This window comes from Enoplosus armatus, chromosome 19 (assembly GCF_043641665.1).
Source record: "Enoplosus armatus isolate fEnoArm2 chromosome 19, fEnoArm2.hap1, whole genome shotgun sequence".
In the NCBI taxonomy this organism is placed as follows: Eukaryota; Metazoa; Chordata; class Actinopteri; order Centrarchiformes; family Enoplosidae; genus Enoplosus; species Enoplosus armatus.
In genome coordinates this window covers 1,431,014-1,452,695 of record NC_092198.1, presented here as the reverse complement: position 1 = coordinate 1,452,695, position 21,682 = coordinate 1,431,014, and the positions used below count along the sequence as shown (strand labels likewise).

The 21,682-nt window shown below is 45.1% G+C and overlaps 1 protein-coding gene across 1 annotated transcript in view; it reads left to right on the top strand.

The window, feature by feature from the left end:
* The window catches only part of mei4 (meiosis-specific, MEI4 homolog (S. cerevisiae)), a 57,757-nt gene that overhangs the window by 3,606 nt on the left and 32,469 nt on the right, over positions 1-21,682 (top strand). The window contains exon 4 of the mRNA XM_070926286.1: positions 13,382-13,513. Coding sequence (XP_070782387.1) covers positions 13,382-13,513 — 132 coding nt within the window. The remainder of the gene's footprint in view (positions 1-13,381; positions 13,514-21,682) is intronic.

The window sequence follows — 21,682 nt, the reverse complement described above, 5'->3', positions numbered from 1 at the left end:
TGTGTTCAAATAGGTGGAACATCTAGATGTTGTGCTCATGTTGGGAAGTTATTATAAAGAGTCGGTCGAGTCTGCTGAGGTGACTTTTGTTGTGATCTGGCGCCGTATAAATAGAATTGAACTGAACTGGATGTTAGATTATTAACAGAACTGGTAGAAAGCCATATTTGCATGTGTTAACATGTGTGTGAAACATCAGCATGGATACTGACATGATGGCTGGAATCACTTTCGCTCAGCTGTTGATGAAACAGACATTAGTATGTATAGTTTACTACACGTTTAAGTTACATGCAGTTGAAACCAGTCTCAGGTTACACTACAGCGCCTGTAGTCTCCATGACGAAGTTAAGGTAAGATTCTAGCCGTTAGCTAAAGACAGTTTGTCGCTGATCCCTGTTTTTTCCCCTCATTGTTGTCTGGTCCTGGTCTCCTCTGACCTCATTAGGAACCTGATCTAGTTCGGCTGCTGTCCCCCATGTGACGTCTTGTCCAATGTCTCCGTTTTGAGCTGGATGGGAAAACTATCCTGCATATCAATGTAGTGTATATGTAGATATTTCTTCATTATTTTCCTACACACTGATTAAATGGGGACATTTTACCTGCTGAAGTTCTTTTATCATGTTTATGTTGTTTTCTCGGCCCCCTCTTGTAAAGGTGGTTATTAAAAGTTTAAATCTTTCACACAGACAACAGCTTCTGTGCTCAGCGTCAGTTCATGACAATTAAAATGTTCTCCAGCGTTGACGCCAGAAAGCAAAACAAGAATAAAATATAATGGACAGAAAATAGTATACAAAAGAAAGAGAGAAACCCTGGGCAGACCAAGGCGGAGGGATCCTCCTGAGCTTGTTGTGGGTGCAGGGACACAAATATTTAAATAAAGCTGACATGAGTAGAAACAGAAAATCATAATTCCTTTCAGATTCTGGCTGGATTTGAGTCGCCTGGGATTAGTATTATCAGGGAACCTCTGTGTTCTCTGCAGATTAAAGACACAGCAGATTTCTGTGGGATTAAATCACCATATTGTGTTTTAAGTTTTCTTACCGCTGGACAACCGTTGGGTAATATTAGTCCTCTGGAAATAAAGCTTAAGGGGCTTCCGAGACAGTTGCTACATTAACTTAAAGAAGTTTTAATGCCACCCAATTTCCCATGACGGCAAGACAGGATTATTGGTGTTTGTGTAAAAATATGTGTTGACTCAGTTTAATGTATTCAGCTGCTGCAGCTGGGAGCTTGTAGGCAAATGTGAAAATTGATCATTTTTTGGGCTTAAAACCAAATAGAGTTTGATTAGAGTAAAATGGGCCAAATAGACTTTCTGCATAAACATCGTCACGATATATTCAAAAGCAGCTGCAAATAGCGTGGAACAAATGCTAAGGCTGCTTATTTTCATTAATCATTTGTTCTGTGAAAATGAAATGTGTATATATACCAACCAGCAGCACAAACCCAAGATATTCAGTTCACAATTCAAAAAAAACAAACAGAGAAAAGCAGCAAATCCTCAGTTTGGAGAAGCTGGAAGCAGCGACCGGTCGGCGTTTACAGGTCTGTTCAGCGCTGAAGTGACGCGCACGTCTTCAGACTGAATCAGAAATCAGAATCAGAAATACTTTATTGATCCCCGGGGGGAAATTGTACAGTACCGGTGCTCCCATTCAAGAGTAGAAAGTAGCATAATTTAGAACTAAAAGTTTGTACAAAATATAAAAATAAGAAATACAAAATACAAAATATACACATTTACAGTATTTAAGTGAAATGAGGTGAAATGAAAAATGAAATGAAAATACAAAATATACACATTTACAGTATTTAAGTGAAATGAGGTAAAAATATATACAATAACAATGTATATGTATGTATGTGTTGCACTAAAGTGTGTGACTATATATGTATTGCACTTAAACATTTTGAATAAATAGTGAGGTGGTGTATGAACAGGTGAGGTAGATACAGATACGGATTCCAGTCTCTTCCTGAGTTTCTGACATTCAGAGAGAGGAGTTAAACAGTCTGATGGCCACAGGCAGGAATGATTTCCTGTGTCGCTCAGTTGTGCATTTGGGAGCAATGAGTCTCCCACTGAAGGTGCTCTTGTGTCCGACCAGTACGTCATGGAGAGGATGTGAAACATTGTCCAAGATGCCCCGCAGCTTAGACAGCATCCTCCTCTCTGACACCACCGTCAGAGAGTCCAGCTGCACCCCCACAACGTCACTGGCCTTGCGGATCAGTTTGTTTAGTCTGTTGGAGTCCGCCACCCTCAGCCTGCTGCCCCAGCATGCAACAGCATAGAGGATAGCACTGGCCACCACAGACTCATAAAACATCCTCAGCATAGTCCGGCAGATGTTGAAGGACCTCAGCCGCCTCAGAAAGTAGAGACGGCTCTGGCCCTTCCTGTAGAGGGCATTAGTGTTCTTTACCCAGTCCAGTTTATTGTCTATGTGAACTCCCAGATACTTGTAATCCTCTACAATGTCCACACTGGCCCCCTGGATGGAAACAGGGGTCATCGGCGCCTTGGTCCTCCTCAGATCCACAGTCAGTTCCTTTGTCTTTGTCACGTTGAGCTGTAGATGGTTCTGCTCGCACCATGTGACAAAGTTGTCCACAGCAGCCCTGTACTCCTCTTCATCACCCTTACTGATACATCCAACTATTGCTGAGTCGTCAGAAAACTTCTGAAGATGGCAGGTCTCAGTGCAGTAGCTGAAGTCCGTGGTGTAGACGGTGAAGAGGAAGGGAGAGAGGACAGTCCCCTGCGGGGCCCCGGTGTTGCTGACCACTCTGTCTGACACACAGTGTTGTAAGCGCACATACTGTGGTCTGCCAGTCAGGTAGTTGACAATCCAGGACACAAGGGGGGCATCCACCTGCATCTCCGTCAGCTTCTCACCCAGTAGAGCCGGACGGATGGTGTTGAACGCACTGGAGAAGTCAAAGAACATGACTCTCACAGTGCTCGCCGGCTTGTCCAGGTGGGCGTAGACGCGGTTGAGCAGGTAGATGATGGCATCCTCCACTCCAAGTCGGGGCTGATAGGCGAACTGAAGGGGGTCCAAGTGTGTCTTGACCAAGGGCCGGAGCTGCTCTAGGACGAGTCTCTCCAGGGTCTTCATGATGTGGGAGGTCAGTGCCACGGGTCTGTAGTCCTTGGAGCCACTGGGTCGCGGCGTCTTTGGAACAGGAACGAGGCAGGATGTCTTCCACAGCACGGGGACCCTCTGAAGACTCAGGCTCATGTTGAAGACGTGGTGAAGTACTCCACATAGCTGGGGGGCACAGGCTTTAAGCACCCTGGGGCTGACACCATCGGGGCCTGCAGCCTTGCTGGAGTGGAGTCTCCTCAGCTGTCTTCTAACATGGTCGGCAGTGAAGCACACTGTAGAGGTGACCGGTGGGGGAGGGGTGGTGTCGTCAGGTTGAAGAGTGCCGTCAGCCTGGGGACTGGGGGACGAGGTGTGAGGAAAGCTCTCACAGGGGGGTGGGGGGCTGTGAGGAGCAGGAGGGGGAGGGGGGAGTGGAATAGGTGAAGGTTGGAGGCAGACAGCAGAAGAGTCATGGGGGGGTTGAGCAGGGCCCACAGAGTCAAATCTGTTGAAAAACAGATTAAGTTCGTTGGCCCGGTCCACACTGCCTTCAGCTCCTCTGTTGTTGCTCGGCCTGTAACCCGTGATGGTCCTCATTCCACTCCAGACCTCTCTGGTGTTGTTCTGCTGGAGTTTCCACTCCAGCTTCCTCCTGTACTTCTCCTTGGCCTCCCTGATCTTTACCTTCAGTTCCCCCTGGATCGTTCTCACCTCGTCTCTGTTGCCAGCTCTGAAGGCCCTCTTCTTTTTGTTCAGTATGGCCTTGATGTCCTTTGTCACCCATGGCTTGTTGTTAGAATAACAATGGACAGTCCTTGCTGGTACAGTGGAGTCCACACAGAAGTTGATGTAGTCTGTGATGCACTCTGTGAGCCCATCAATGTCCTCTCCATGCGGCTCACAGAGCGCCTGCCAGTCAGTCACCTCAAAACATCCCTGAAGTGTCTCATAAGCCTCCTCTGACCATCTCCTCACTGTCCTCGTGGTTGCAGGCTGGCTCTTGACTAGAGGCACATAACAGGGGTTGAGGTGCACTAGGTTGTGGTCTGACCTACCCAGAGGGGGGAGGGGAGAGGAGCTGTATGCATCCTTAACGTTAGCATACAGCAAGTCCAGGGTCCTCTCCTCTCTAGTGGGACAGCTCACATACTGTGTGAAGGTGGGAAGTGTCCTAGCCATGGTGACGTGGTTGAAGTCACCCGAAATAGCAATGAGTGCATTCGGGTGTTGAGTCTGTAAACGGGCTATGGCGGAGTGAATGACGTCACACGCCGACTTCGGGTTGGCAGAGGGGGGGATGTAAACAGTCACAACAATGGCATGTGAGAATTCCCTGGGCAAATAATACGGCCTGAGTCCAACAGCCAACAGTTCAATGTCCGGGCAACATACACTATCCTTGATGGTGATGTGGGAAGGATTGCACCACCGGTTGTTAACGAGAACGGCAAGTCCCCCTCCTTTACGCTTACCGCTCCCGGTGCAATCCCTGTCGGCCCGGACGGTCTGAAAGCCGTCGATGGAAACGTTGTCGTCGGGAATGTCCTGGTGCAGCCATGTCTCCGTAAAGCACATTAAACTACACTCCCGGTACTCCCTCTGACTCCTGGCCAGCGCCGTCAGCTCGTCCATCTTGTTTGCCAGCGATCTCACGTTGCCCATGACGAGAGAGGGGAGACACGGCTTATATCTCCTTTTCTCCATAAACCTCTGCTGTCTCGACCCACCTCTCTTCCCTCGTCGCTTCGTTCCCCCTCTGCATCCTCTGCGTGTTTTTCTCCAGATTTCAGCGGGGATCTCCGATGATCTGGTCTCCAAGCCGGCCGGCTTCAGAGCGATCAGCTGATCTCCGGAGTAAACAAAGCGGCCCAGAAGTTGCTGCGCGACTGTCCGTTGTTTGAATGAAAGTAATTCCAGAGTGAAAAAAAGTACCAGAACTCTCTCCACCAGCATGTTTGGAGAGGGCACAACTTCAAAAGTCAGTACTTAAAAAAGTTCTGAGTTAAATAAAGAAATAGAGGAGAAAAAGTAAGAAAAAGACGAAAACAAACAGGAGCGACTGTAACAGGCTGCATGCACGTCGGCGCATGCGCACTAAAAAAAAGAAAAAAAAAAAAAAAAAAAAAAAAAACTGGTGGATGGACAAAAGAAGTGTGGAGATGTCACATCTTTTCACATTTTATAGACTAAATTAATCGATGAATCGTGAAGATAATGGCAATAATAGTTAGTTGCAGCCAACCAGCTACAACAGTGACTAAAGGGGGCGGGGCTTAGCAGAGGATCATTGTTCTTTTCAATTCCTGTTGATCAGATAATCAATTAGTCAGTTAATTGTTTCAGCTCTAAAACATACAGTGCATTGTGTAGTGTTGTGGCCCAGCGAACCAGTTGTAACCAGGTTATTCAGAATCTTTTATGTTGAAAGAAACACCACATTCACTGAGAGTGTTTCATTACGTTACACAAGGAGCTGCAGCTTCCTGTATTATTTGCTTTAACCTTCATTCAAAGCTCACTGAGTCCATTCAGCGTAAAACTGCCTCCACAGCCGCCTGTAAACGTCTGTCACCGCCTCGCACACGGTACCGTCAGCTGGGAAATGGAGATGAAAGTGAGCCTGAGTTGACAAGGATGAAGTTATCCCATCTGGCTCTCACTGAACGCTCAGAGGACGGCCTCCCCAGCTGAGACGGCTGAAGGCAATTTCCTCTTTACAGCAAAGTTTGTCGTGACTAATAGCGAAGAAAGTGGCGTTTTCCTGCGAAGCGGCTCACTGATGTTTAGCGGTTGTCAATGAAACGGATGATAGTGGTGAGGAGGGAGTGAAATCATTTACATCTAATGAGGACTTCCATTAACACGGCACCAATCTGTCTCCCTCACAGAGGCAAGTTACTTAGAGTCAGACAACCAATCACAGTAATGTAGAGTGAATCAAGAAAGCAGGGAGGCCATTAGTTGCACTCAATACGTGATCATTAGAGAGGGACTGGACTTAATTATTAAGATGGAGTCAGTGCTGTAGCAGTTTAAAGGGAACATGTAATAGATGTCATAGATTCAAATGAGATGAATAAAACATTTGAATTGTTTTCTCTGTTTCACTTAATGTTGCATAGGCTGCTTCTCATCAAGCCAACCCTTATTTTGGCGGGGTGGGGGCTTGCTTCAGGGATTCTGTGACTTGCTGAAATATTTATTAACGTAAGAAACTGTTATTTAGACGAGAATACAAAAGAGCACCTTTTTTTTTTTTGTCCACCGAGGTGGAAAATTGGCTTCACCTCACCACGTCAGGAAATGGGCACTACAGCACACCAACACATAGAAGAACAGGTGATATGTATCCAGCACCATCAATAACCTGGCCACAGAAACAAACACCGAAGTGGCATTAAGGAGAAGATGAAACCGAAGCCATGACAGGCTGGAGGTTGATGTTTGGAGTTCAGGAAGCTGATTTCACTAAAATGTGGACACTTCCTGCTTCAGTGAGCAGACGGGTTCCTTCAGATTAAAGGTGTGTTTATTGGTGTGATACCGAGTTCCAATCCAATACCAGTTTCTCCCAAATTTAATATCGGTATAAAACCTACGCCACAGTTGTGTACAGCAGAAATCCAGCTTAACTGCCATGTTCATGTAATGTGGAAGTTACCATAGTTACTGGTTTATGATTTCCAAATACTGTGAAACCGATATAACTGACGATGGCTGTAACTAATGATTATTTACGTTGCTCATTAATCTGCCGTATATTTGTCTTAAGTCCAAATATATTCAATTTACTGATGTAAGACAAGGAAACACAGCACACTCTCACATTTGAGAAGCTGGAAGTGTACAATATTTGGCATTTTTGCTCGAAAGATGACAATTTATTGATAATACGGTAAGACAGTTAGTCGCCATCTTGAGTCGTAAACATGGAAATCTTCCTTCCACCACAATGTAAACATGGAAATCCAGCAGGCACCTGTAGTCCTGTATTGTCTCAGTAACAGACCAGTTGCACCTGTAATCATCTCTGTCGTCCTTTTGTGACCGACTCTCTGTGTGTTTGGAGATGACAGGTGTCACGTGATGTCTGTGATGTCACCAGTCTGCGACGCTCAGTGCATGTCTAATTAATGTGTTCGGCCTGCCTCCTCCTCTTATTTTGGTGATTTTATTGTGGCCTCAGTGAAGGGGTCTGAACCTGTTACCCCGAGTCACTCTGGGCCTACAGGAGGAGCTTTTAAACTGTGGTCACTGAGCTGGGGGTGATGTGGGTCACTGATCTCAGCTGTGCTTGTTGCTCAGAATCTAACACCTTGTGGCTGCATTGCATTTTGGTCTATGGAGAGATTGGTTTCTCTGCCTTTTCTATTGTTGCCCCCGTGTGGAGGGTGAATCTCAGGGCAGAATGGCAGATTTAGAAAGCTGATGTTTTCGATCTTTGAAACATTTTTGAGGCAAACTGATGAGCTGCTGCTGCGATATCACTGTGTCTGTTTGTACGTATGTGTGTGTTTACCAAACAACAACACAGGCCAAAGAACTCACTGCACACTGCTGTTAGTCTTATTGTGAAAAGATTCAATGCTTACATTAAGACAGTAACAGGAGCTCCTGTTATTGCAGAGTGTGGACTGATTAAACAGTTCCTATAATATAATGTAATATACTGATATCCACCATATCAGAAAAGTATCCTGAACACTATCAGAACAGTCAATAATGTACTTTGAGTTAGTTGGACAATATATAATGCTGTTTTTAGTTCTGTTGTCATTTGAAAGTCAAAACTGCTCTCTGACCGCAGAGCTTTATGTTTTTTATTCACTTTAACTTCCTCAACCAGGGCGTTGTGAACGACTTTGCAGATACCCGTTAATGAACTCTTTACATTTTTGATGTCCAGTGAACACTCCCCCGCTCTGCCAGTCAAACTGATTGTTGCAGACGATTCAGATGTGTGTGTGTGTGTGTGGGGGGGGGGGCAGAGGTAATTATAATACTGGAAAGACTCCTGACAAGATCAAGGAGTGCCAGCAGAGGAAGACGACCGCCGGGACTCGACTGTAAAACATTCTGACACCAGACTAATGTGTCAAACACGCTGCTCGGAAACAGTTTTAGGTTTGGATGAGATGAGGCGGTCTGGGATACAGAGTCTCAGTGAACCTCTGAACAGATCTCACGTTTGTTTCCATGAAAGGGTGACTAAGCACATTTCTACCGTTAGGTCAATTTAATAAAACCGTATTCACCACTAACACTGATCCAGCACGCCGGATCACAACAACAACAAGTCCATTATGAGGCAGATCAGATCAGAAAGTGTCCTCACATTGAATAGAATAAAAGATGCATTTTCTCAGCGTTACCAAATATGTTCTTCAATTTTCTGATTCATATCTTTATTGCAGGTAAATTAATACAATATCAGTATTATATAAAATACAGTATTTTCTGGGATGTGTAATATTGGAAGCTGCTATCATCTATATTTTTTACACAGTATTAACAATTGATCGGCGACAGGCCCACAAATAGTTCTCACCCAACTCTGCGGCTCTTTAGATGTACCGTTTTGGTTCACTCTCACGGCTCTCATCAACCTTGTTTCCAGCTGTTTTCATTGAACCAGCTGTGATGAACCCACTGTCCACTACAAACAGCAGGCGGACTCGGTTTGAGACCAGCTGCTGAACACCGTGCAGCATTTAGCAGCTAAAGAGCCAGATGTTTCCCTCAGGGGGTGGAGGAGACCAGAACCAGAGCTAACAGAGAGAGAAGACTGGACTTCATCCACCAGGAGACACAAACACGACTCCACATGGAGGACCGTGTCTCTCCACGTCGGCAGGACGTATAAACAAGTTCATTACATGGACTGAGAGGGTGATGATATGTCTGCTGTGTGTTCACAGCTTGTTTCTGCTGAAACACTGGAGTGATCGAGCTCCATAAAGGAGGTTTTCCAAATGCAGCAGTGGTGATCCCCACATGAAGTGATTACATGGTGCTGTTGTTGATTTGTTTTAAAATATTCTAATATCTGAGTTTGTCAGTATCACCTAGAGCTAAATGTAAAGTTTTTATTTAATCTAAAAACCTTCAATCGATTTTCCTGAATATATACATATATATATATATATATATATATATATATATATATATAAACTGTCATAACCCATATTGGGCATTTTTCTTGTGAGATTACTTTCAGCCAGACCTCCCAGTCCAGACCTGATCTAAATGGACCCCCTTCTTGTTTGTTTCCACCTCGTCCTGGTTGTCCGTCAGATGGCGTTAAAGTGAGTTGTTGTGTTGTAGGAACCATTGAGCGTGCCGATCAAAGGGGAGCGTGTCCACACAATGACACCGTAACTCTCTTTTATGTGACGTGCCATTTTTCCCTGTAAAGGCAGAGGAAAGCCAGTCAGTCCATGAAAGTCTGTATACATGAATCACAGAGCCAGGAGATGAGGTCCTGGTGACAGGAGGGGAGGTGCGGTGTCCTCACTTTGACTTTAAGATAGGTCCTCCGCAGGCTCCTGCAGCTCTGCCTCCGGCTGTGGTCAGCTGGTTTAATTAGATTATATTAACATGTGTATTAGTACAAGTATACAAGTTACAGTGAACGTCTCTGTAGTTTTGTACACACGTTCCATATTGTGGTTTTTATTGATATCAGACATGGTTATTAATGTTGTGATTATGATTTAAACTTATAATTAGGTAATGACTGTCATGTTGTTCGATCATTCACTCTGTTAGATAAAAGAAGAAGAAGAGTTTTCAGAAGCCTAAGATGACGTCTTCGTGTTGCTTCTCATCTATTTATTATCACACGAGTCAAAGAAGAGCAGCTGGAACATTTCCCACTTTGCTTTGAAAAAGGCGTTAAAGACGACGTGATTGGTGTTTGACTGGTGAGGTCACTGAGTTCAACCTGCTAATGGCCTCCTATGGTTTGGTGTGGCATGATGGGAAACCGGTGTAAGTTATAGATGGAGAGTTGCTCCTCTTGACGTTTTGGTACTTTAGGAAACCCACCATCATTCTTCGTCCCTTTTCTAAATCCCCAGCTGTGAAGTCAAACAATGAAAGGGGCTGAATAAGAGTCCTCTGGAAGTGTCAGCTGAGCGCTTACAGGCTGAGTGTGTTCCATCTGGAGGAGCGGCTGCAATTTACCCAGCGGCAGGTCCTGCCTTCGCAGCCGCTCCCGTCCACGAGGAGAGCTCTTATTTCTGGCTCAGTTTCTCAGACACACCTGGAGGAGTTGTTGCGGCCTACGAGGAAGGAGATTGGACGTGATGAAGAGCCCAGACGATGAAATTGCAGATCCTGAATCCCAAGTGGCGTCATTCAAATGTCACTCTCCCACTGTGTTCAACTGCAGGCGTATTTCATGTAATAACCTTTCGGAGAGGAGAACAGTTTAGTGTCTGGCTGGCCTCATATAGCCTCTACACCCGCGTCCTCATCCTTTTGTCTACTGGAGGAGCTTTTATTACCTCCTCATATTGCATCCAGCTTCGCCTCCTGTGTTTCAACCCCAAACAAGTGCTCAAGTACGTCTTTTATCACCCCGTTATTCTTCAGACACCGCTTCCTGTTCAACGCTCCCTCCACAGCATTTGCCTGTAAACATGAAGAATGGGATTATAAATGATTTAAGCAGATTTAATGTCAGATTGTTCTGGATGTTAACGTCTTTAGTGAAGAGAGAGTGTTTCTCCTGCTGCGTGCTCCATATGTTCAGGATGACATAGTTATGTGCTGACAGCCTCCTTTTCAGTCACAGCTTGCTTTCCAAGAAATATAAAAATGTGTTTTTAAAGGGCATACAACAACAAATAACATGTACAGAGGGATGTAATAAATAAAGATAACCAAAGATGAAAGGAACAGATAGAAGAAGAAGAAGAAACGTCCCTCCCACCCACTCAAAGGCAGAGATGAACCTGGACACCAACTAAAAGCTTTCTCACCACATCTGGGTCCTTCTCTAAGTCCAGTTAGAAGATCTTGATGACCTGCGAGGTTCAGTGAGCGGTCAGAAATATATCAATATATTCTGGGGAGCCGCTGCTTTACAGACTGTTTGTAGAGTTTTGAGGTAGATTCTGAATCAGTAACAGCAGCCGGTCGAATAGTTCGGGCTGCAACGCCAACTAGCTTTTTCTACATCACCCGATACCGCAGCTGGATGTGGACAAGACAAGAGCTGATGTCGAGGCTTCGTCTCTCAAAACGAACCCTGCGAGTGCAAATCAGCTAGCAGAAACCTTTCGATTCGCTCTGAGATGGAGAGCCAGCTAGCCATCCCACAGCTGTAAACCGCTGGATTACAGGAGAGTCGTGACTCAAGGCGGCTAATGTAGCCAGCTGTCACCTGCATTAATGAGAGGAAAGTACCTTCTTTAATTAGTCACAATTAGACGCGCCCGTCTGATCAGCTTTAAGCGTCTGAAACTGTTTTAACTCTGCGCTTCAGAGTCGTGCAAGGTGACTAGTTGAATTCCCCGGACCAGATTGAAAAGCAACAATGGTCACGACGCCCTTGAGCCAAACAATTCACCCCCAGCTGCTGCCGACTGGCACCACAACAGAGGACGGGTTGGACGTGTTGGACGGCTCTCAGTTGAAAATGTGAAAATGAATTAGGCTGCTGCTGAATGTGAGCATGCATGCTAAGTATAACCCCTCCAGGTTCAGAACAATTAAAACCTGTAGCAGCAGCTGACTGTGTGTTTGGCATCAGGATGCAGAAACTAAAAGGAAGTCTGGCAATATTTGTACAAATGAAACCATATATTTGTGAAGATTTGCGTCTTCAGCAGGAACCAATGGGCTGTGAGCTGAGAGCCACAGACAGGAAGTCAGGCGGTGTTGAGAGGCGGACTGACACATTGTTGGTTTTGGTCTTTTCGTGGGATCGTACAGAATGACACGTTATCCTTCAATAGGATTTACACATCCTTGAATTATTAATCGGTGTGTTGAATTGATGTTGGAGAGGTCTGCACGTGAGAAGCCTCGTGATTCTGTCCCTTTTTGTGGTAACCTCTATAATCAGACTGAATTCACTGGGGAGTTGGACTCAGGGTCCCTCGTCCTCTCATTTGTACTAGAAGCATCATTTAGCTGCTTTTATTTTGTTTTTATGTTTTTTTTCCTGCTCTTTGTCATCTTGAGTCAGCATCCAAAATGTTTTCTGTGCATTTTAAATGAAACGAGATGTCTCCTGTGTGCCTGTTTCTGTGTTATTATAACAATAATCAGCAGCGGAATGAATTTCCCAGCTTCAGACGATATTTAGTGTTTGCTCTGAGTGTGAGGCCTCTGGAGGCTGTGTGTTTATATGTGGAGGAGTTTCTTTGTTGCTGACGTGAAACATAGCAGCTAATATGGCAAACGTTTGGCAGGCAGGATTTCAAGTCGTCTCACACATCTCCACACACAACAGACGAACAATGATCGCCAAGGTGATTACTTTTAAAGATTTAGTGGTATTACTCGTGGCTCCGGTCGTGAAGGGCGGATTTTCACATTCAAAATGCTTTGAATGCAGAAATGTTGGCAGACAACAAAACTGTATTTGTTTAAAGGCAACGTGGTCAACACGGCTTCAAGGTTTCAGCTCTTCTCTAAAACATCTTTAAACAACAGTCATGCGTGAACTTTGTGAGTGACGAATACGTTTTTATTGCTGTTAAAAAAACTTGAACTGCTCCCTCTGGTGGCCAGGTGAATTCACTGCAACTCCTGTAAAAGAGTGGGACAACGTGGAAAGATCATTGACATGCAATGTAACAGCAACTTATTGATTATCTGTATCACGAGATGAAAATTATTGTTCAATTAATGGAATAGTCGTTGGTCGTTTCAGGCGTGTTGAAGAGAGGAATGTCAAAGACTCGATTGTTCCGGCTTCTCAGACCTGAACATTCGCTGCTTTTCTCTGTCACATATTAAAGTGAATATTTTATAGCTGTGTGAAAAGGTCACCTTGGGCTCTGAGACATTATAATGGACACATTTCATATTTCTGCCATTTTTTTAGATAAATCAATTTATCAAGAAAGTGATGGATAATGAAAGTGATGGTAGTCACAGCCTTAGTTGATCATTGATCAGTATGAATTCAGTCAGCTCATATTTATTGTACCCAGTTTGTGATTGGTGGAATTAGAATGGGTCCATTTACAGATGTTGTATTTTTAATGTTCTAAAGTTCTAAAGGGATCCCGTTTGTCTGTTTTTCCGCTCCTCAGCTCGAGGCTGCAGAGAAGCTGATGGAGAACCTGATCACGCTGGGGGGGAGCAGCATGTCAAAGTCCTTTCTCATTCGTCACATCCTCTCTCAGATCAGCGCTCTGGCTGATCAGCTCTGGCAGGCCTTCCAGGTAAACACCCCCACTGCTTCAGCACACGTGCTCCTTCATCCCCATCGTTCGTATAGTTTCAGTTTGAGCCCACGAGTCTCTCTCTCGTACCCTCACTGGCATCCCTCTCTCCCCCACGGTCCCCCTTTCTCTCTTTCATACTGTTTTGTTTCACCTTTGTGCTCTTAGAGAGCCGGCCTTTGTGCAAGGCTTCAGGTCCAAACAGTTTGCCCTATTGACTCGTTGCCACGACCACCTCTGTACCCCCGTAATCAATACTGCGTCCCAGCAGTTTCCTGTCTGCCGCGTATTCAAACGTCTCTCGGTAGCTCTGGCAACCGCCTGAGTCACAGGCCAGGCGAGAGCTGCATTTGGCCGGCCTGCCTCCTGTGAAAGGCAGAGCGGAGTGTCGAGCCACCGGGGGTCCTTCGAAATGGAAATGTGTAAAAAAAGGAGACGGATACAGATGATTTCCCCCCCCTTCACCCCTCCTGCTGAGCCTCCCTCCCACTCAGCAGGGTCGGTCATGCTCACTTGCGCCTGTTTTTCTCCTTCTCCTCTCGAGAGTCTCTCGAGGCGTGCGATGCCGAAAGGAGAATTTCTATCAACACTGCATTTTTTGAGGGCCAAGTTAAAGGGAAAAAATAGCTGAACCCACTGTTCACTGCAGATATTGACAATGCAAAACAGCCTTGTGCTGCCTGGGAGCCATTGTTTCCAACAAACCAGCAGTGATGGTTTTTTGAAAGGAAGACTCCTCCACAAAGTGTCAGATAAAAGTGAAGCCATCGTCCTCCGTGCTTTCAGGAGACCTGTAACTGTGAGCTTAAATTAACCTCAGTTAATGTGGCGGTTTCACATTTCAAAGCACACAGTCATCATCCAGGTGCGTAATCACCGCGGTGTCACGCCCCCCATCACACGTCATCCGCACTGACCCCCCCCTGCTCCGTGCTGCTCTGTTTCCTCTTGTTGGGTGCACAGACCTCTGATCTGCATCTAGTTGATCACCGCTGAACATGTTGGATGTAAACGCTCCTGTTAACACACCTGGCCAGGTGTTTTTCAGCGTTACAGCTCATCATATCTTCTGGTTAAAGAGTTGACTGAGAAGCTTTTACAACATGAGCACACACACAGACTGTGTGTCAGCTGTGTGTGACCGGTGAGGTCATTGGTTACTTCCAGATTGTGCCGTTTCATATTGAGGGTTCCACCTACTTGCTTGCCCCCCCCAGTTTCTGACTTAGGATTTTGCCCTTGCAGCCATCAGCGTGCCCATGGAGATGTCTCACTGTCCACCCCCACCACTCGTCTTTATTCCCTCAAGGCTGAAGGAGGGGCAACGAGATTGCTTTTGAAGACTCGCTGTGTTTGAAGACTGAGCTGCTGGACTGTCTCATTTGCCTGCAGCTCTCTGCAGTTCACTCTCTGAGGGGAAGAGGTCTCTGCGCCTCCCATTATGTAAAAACTGTAGAGGAGACTGCATCTACATCTCCATTAACATTTTACGCACTTAGCTCATGCTGTTATCCAGAGGTGTTGAACCCTCTATTCCTGAAGCTGCACCACTGCAAGCTAAACGTTACAGAGGTTGTAACAAAACCCTCTTTGGACCTGAGACAGAAGGATTGAGGTGTGGTAAACAAGGCCGTGATAGAGAGGGAGACAGAATTTAAAAGTTGGGTTAAACTAAGTACAAAAGAAACCGTACGTGAAGCGGTTATAATCTATATCATTCATCAAACTGCTTGTTATCTTCAGACCAACTGTCCAAAACCCAAAGATATTCAATTCACATAGACAAAGCCTCCTCTGGCCCACTAATCCCATGTGCTCACGACACATAGTAGTCAGTTGCTATGTTAAAGATCACTGCATAACTTAAAGTGACATTAAACTATATGTCACTTTGCGGAGGACCCACAGGGACTCTAGAAAGACCCTCTGGGAGCTCCTCGTCCCCTGAAAACCACTGAGCTCGACAGCTACCAGTATGAAACCGTGAGCTTTCAAACACTCCCCAGGCTGAGTGGAGCCATGAACAGCGACAGCGTCTTTGTCAGCAGCAGCAGACCCCCCCCGTCAATAGTGCTGAGTGAAAACTGTCATTGCAGTGACATAAAAACTGACTGGATGGCTTCTCTGTCTGCCTGTATGGTTTGATTTTTCTTATTTAAAGTCAAGATTAACGTGACTGTTGGAGCGAGTGCACGTGTCTTCAACATAGTAATATTAATATTTGGTGGCGGAGTTGTTTGGCTTTCACACCTCACCGGTTTGGTTCAGTTGAAACAGACTCTGCTGCGTTTGCTGGTTCGGTTTGTTTGAGCTGGTTTGAAAGCTGTTGATCAAAGCACAGATGCATGATTTCAAAAGAGGAACTGCTATTAAATCCATCAGCTGATAATAAGTGACCTGTATAAGCCATATATATATATATACATGTATATATATATATATCCCATGGCAACCATGGTAACAGACATGCTCGTCAGCACATGATTTCCCCTGATCAATCAGTCAGAAGCTGTTGAAACTGCTGCTGTGCTTGTGTCCATTAAAGAGTGTGTGACAGGAACACCTCCTGTAATGTTCCTGTTCAGGTTCTGTCTCTGTCACTGGTTATTGGTCAGTATTCATAAAACGCTGTGGATTTGCAGTCTAATATTACTAATAATGCTCATAATCAGTTATTTCTTCGTGAGCTCTTTGTGACACCAGAGAACATGAATATTCACATAACAAGCATTATGAGCTGCTTCTGTTTCCCCACATGAGTCCTGATGATGTACTGATGATGCAGGGAAACTGTCCAATCAATGACCATATTTACTATTCCGAATGGAAAAAATAGCATTTTAGGTTTTAGGAGCCTTCTTTGGACATGTATATTTTTACTACATGTTTTTGGAAACACCGACCTTTTCAAGAAGGTGGTGGAAGGAATGAAAGAGGGAGGCTGTGTTCACACGTCATTACGTTGATCTGAGTCTGCACGGCTGCATGCAAACAGCAATATTAGTGGGATGTTCACCATGTTAACGGCTTAGTAGGAATATTGTCTTTTTCAGAATAAGGGCAGAAACGTAGTCTGTAAACTGATTGTTGTGTTGGAGAGGAGTAAACAATGTCAGATCAACATTGATTTCCTCCGTCTGCGGCCAAATGGACCGAACTACAGGTGTGAACATGTTTTTTATCAATTTAAACAGCAGCAGCGTGGACGAACACGCCTGCAGCTGCTCGACAGCACAACATCTGAGAGCACAGGATCAGATGCCCGAGCTGCGGAAAACACATTAGAACTTCAACAGCTATTGTGTCTGATTTTTCCACTTTAGACCTAATTCTGTGATGTAGGTCATGTGAGCTGCGTGCGTCATCAGGTATCCATCAAACGCAGAGAGAAACGAAAGAAAAACATTGATTACAGCTATCAACTCAGAGCATTAGTCATAGTAACTGCCAAATGAAAAAGTTCATGAATCCCTCAGGAGCCTCGTGTGAAACTTTGGGTTGATTTCTTAAGTAAGAGCACTCACTCAGAGCTGTTCACTGTGTCTCTTGAAAAATGACTTCTGCTGTATTTCCCTGATTGATATTGACATACTGTGCGAGTGGCGGACTCCGCCACTAACAACAGAAAACTACTAGATAGAGAGGTCATTAGTCTGAATAGACTGATGAAGAAATGTCAACCAGAGATGGTCCTACGAACAGGTCTGACTTGATGAAAGTTCACTTCAGAGCAGGATCAGCTGATGGTGTGTTAAAGTGACTCTACGCGTCATTTATCACCTCAAGAAACTCTTCATCTTATGGGCTTTGCAAATGTTTTGAGTATGTTCGTTAAAGGTTTTGAAATGGCCCCCAACTGCCAGTGGTGGGAGAAGTACTCCGACCCTTAAATCAAGTAAAAGTACCAGTACCACAACATTAAAATACTCCATTACTCCATTCATTTTTATTTCCACATTTTATATCTCAGTGGGAATAAATATGGATTTTTCTACAGTCCAATTAAAATATTGGGAACCATGAACCCTGTATTACATATAAGCTGCCTGTATCGTACAGTTATTATTAGTATTATTGAAATTTTAAATTCCCAGTTCATCGGCGTACCACCTGCCACCACAGTGACTGCCAGGCTGACCTCCACCCTTCTCCAGCTGGTGGTTAAGACAGCGGATCGTTCCCATCTGTCCTGGGACTCCGAGCTGACTCAGGCCTTTATGTTCCAGAGGTTGAGAGGACATGCGATGATGGCTGAAGGGCTGTGTGTCGTGTTCACACATCATCAACCTTATCTCCTTGTTATCAGTCGCATCATAGAGGGGGGGGGGGCCTTAATAGCCGCTCCGAGCGTTTGTCTGGAAACACACGAGGAAACGAGTCCGGAGGTTTTCAGTCCTTCCAGTTTCAGTTGGGAATTATTAAAACTATCAGTGTTGTGAGAGAGAAAACAGCATTTGAAGTTTGGAAGTCGTATTTATTTTTTAAACATTGTTGATGTGGCTGTAAAAGAAAAGAACACTCTCAAACATAACTTTGGCATTTATGTCCTGCAAGGTTTTTGTTACTCATGGGCTGACATATAAACCAAGACGAATATTAATATTCACAGCTTGACCCTCTTAAACTGTAATAACTACAACAATAACTATTAAACCGAGAGGAGAATTGACTAGAAGTTTGGTTTGAAGCTGTAAAGGAACACCGATGTGTTCATGCCGTACATCAAGATGTCATACGGTAACAAACAGTAAAACCTGCCGATGTATCACAGTGTTGACTTCCACACTTCATAGCAGCTACGTCCACTCTCTCAGACGTAGTTCAACATTAGAGCCGGCTGATAATCCTAACCTGGTGAAAGGTTTAAAGATACCAGAATAAACATCGTTTAACGCTTTGAAGAAACTAACTTGGGCTGCAGGTAACTGTAGGTTCTTTTTAATGATTGATTAATGAATCATTTAGTCCATAAAATGTCAGAAAATAGTGCCCATCACTGTTTCCTAAAGATGACATCCAGTGTTTTGATGTTTGCATTTTCATTGGAGAAGCTGGAACCGTTTCATCTTTAAAAAATGATAAATCATTGCTGATTTCAGGAAAGTAAAGCAGGCACAGCAGTGAAGATCTGTTTTATGCATTTTTATAGAATTGAACACAATGCGACTTGATGAACATGGATCACCTTGAGTGTCAGAGCTGTCTCAGGAACCATCTGAAGACGGTGTGCTTTGGGTTCTCTGTTTCAAGGACGTACGGTGAAGAGAGCGGAGGCATCAAAGTCCTGAGTACTGTATCAGCAGCAGGGTGGCTGAGGCCGCTGTTCCTGTCTGACATACATCCTCAGAGAAGCCTGCTGCCTCTGTCCTTGGAGCGGCGCAGCATACAGATAAGCTCTGCCATCTGGGCGCTGCGTAGTTCTGTCAGAGGGCGTGACAGGCGGCGGCACACACCAAACAGCCACAGCCCCTCAGGACGGAGCCTCCGTGAAACCCGGCAGTAGCACTAAGCCACTGGGCGGTGTAAATGCCGCCCTGACGCTATTACTGTGCCCCCTCGGCCGTCGCTGTCCCAGTGTCTGCACTTTATGCAAACTGTGGCTAGCTGTCTTATCTTCACCACATGGTTTTTTTTTATTGTATTGATTTACCGGAGAGGATTGTAGCTGAACAGAGAGCAGAAAAAATATAAAAAATAAATCTCAGCTGGATCCTGTTCAACAAGGAGGAAACGGCACCATGAATCACTTCAATTATTCACCGATTCAAACTGACACTGACTCAAACAGTAAGGTGCATGTTAATGTGCAGGGCTGAAACTAATGATTAGTTTCATTACTGATTACTGGACTGTATTTATTTGACTAATCGATTCATTCTTTAGTCAGAAAACAAAGCCTCACATTTGAGAAGCTGGAACCAGAGAACGCTCGGCACTCGATAACTGACCTGAACGATTAATCAGATATGAAAATAATTATCACAATTGTTGGCTATTAGTTGTCAGTTGTTAGACTAATTGATTTAGACTTGAACTGATTTTGTGGTGGGAGAACGACAACATAAGTCATGTGTAAGTATATGTTTGAAGGGGACGTTGTGATTGGTTTGATAGTAAACAGAAGGAATGTAACGTGAATTAATGGATTCATTAATGATGATTGTTATTGAGCCAGGAGATGCTAAAATGCTCCGGAGAGCCGAAGGAAGCTGCAGTTGCTGATAATTCTGATAATCACTGATGATATTAAGATATTGATTAGTGCAGCTTTAAGTAATCTATCAAAAGAATATCCAAACAGTCGCATATCAAACAATTCAATAATCAACATGATCGTTAGCTGCAGTGCTAGATTGGATTTCCTTTGAAGAGGCGTGTAGAGAGTCGGGTGAGTCGGTGGTCTTCCTCGTTAACCTTCCATCGTACTTCATTTGCCGTGAGATCCCATGAAACTTCTCCGTGTTATTGTCTCATTAGACCGAGCCGATGAGTCTCGCAGCCGGCCGGCGTCTGGGCTGATTGCCCTAAATGATATTAAGTTTGGCTCGGGGATATTAAATTTGGCTTTGGGGTGATGAATCAGTTTGCAGGGTTCAGCGGTGGCTGCAAAGCCAGAGGAAATGAGCGCCACAGCTGATGCCTCTAAAGGCCAGTGCCAGTTCAATTTGCTCTCTTTGGCTCTGCAGCCGTCAGTGAACGCTCGGGGAGAGTTTTTCCTCCGTACGTCTTGTTTCATCTTTAAATATCTAATATAAGTGGCTGATTCCCGGGTGTAGAAGCGCTCCTAGTCCTACATTTTCTCGAGCGCGGGGTCGTCTTGATGCTTGATGGTAATCAGTGACTGCGATGAGGTGAACTGTGAGTTTAATGGAGGTGCTTTGCCCGTGTGAGTGGCAGTGGTATGTGGAGGGAGAAAGTCTTCGGGAGACGTGAGACGAGCCGCCATGCAGACGGATGACATTAGCGAGGAACCGGCCGCAGGGTCCTTAACGCTCATCTGTTCTGCTTCTGACGTGTCACCGTGACAACAGGAAGGTCAGAGACGGTCGGTACCGAGATGACGGAGTGACTGTCAGACTGAGAGTGGTAATTTGACCCTTTGTAAATGTGCTTTTAAAGACCGTGCTTTAAACCGCAGAGGGGAGTCTGGTGCGTTATCAGGCAGCTGTAGTTTGTGGACGTCACACTGAGAACAGAAAAGTGAATTGTCAGGTTCCAGTTCAGTCAGGTCTCTAATGTTCACACAGACACACAGCAGCCCTCCTCTCGGCTCGAGTTGCTGCAAAGAGCTTCGTCAGTATGTCTCTGTCTTTTTATCCTTACTCACCAGCTCTGCTCGGATCCTCGGGGGGGGGGGGGGGGGGGACCAATAACACACCTTCTCAGAGAAAACAAATGACGACCACATAGCTATAGCTTTCCCCCCGCTGTACAGTTTTGTATGAAGCGCAGGGCAGGCGGGTGGGGAGGAAGCTGGCATGTTGAGTTGAGTCAGCGGTAAGTTGAGAAGTGGAGATAATCGGTCCTGATACGGGACGAGCAGCGAGAGGGAACCGTTGTGCTGTAACAATCAACGTGCTGCCACCTGGGGAGGCCGACGAAGCTGCAGACGCAAAGATACAAGTCAAGATACAGTCAGTTAAAATCTGACGGCTTTTACACCAGCTAGAGTGACTACAGTCTCCATATTAACCAAATTAAACATCTCAGCTCTTGTTGTCACTGCCGCCTCACAGGAAGGGGGTCCTGGGGGTCCACAGACCTGCAGGTCCTAACACAGGGTGGTGACTTACAGCGCAGGTGGACATCATGGGGAATTATTATTATTATTAGTTAAAACTATCCCTGCATTCACTGGGGTGACGTCACCAACCCATCATGACTTAACTTAACGTGAGTGTGTGTGTGTGTGTGTGTGTGTGTGTGTGTGTGGTGTGTGTGTGTGTGTGTGTGTCTGTAGTAATGCTGGCTGTCTCTCGGCTGTACGCAGCAGATACGTGACCTGCTTTAAAATCTATGTAGTAGAAGCCTAACGTGTGTAAAACCTAAAGAATGAATGTGATCATCTCTTCGCCCTGTTAGTGGTTTTCAGGCGTTTTCCTTTTGTGTGGAAGCTCCGGTGGCATCTGTGATGACGGCTTAATTAATTAGCATCCTTTGGCTCTCTAG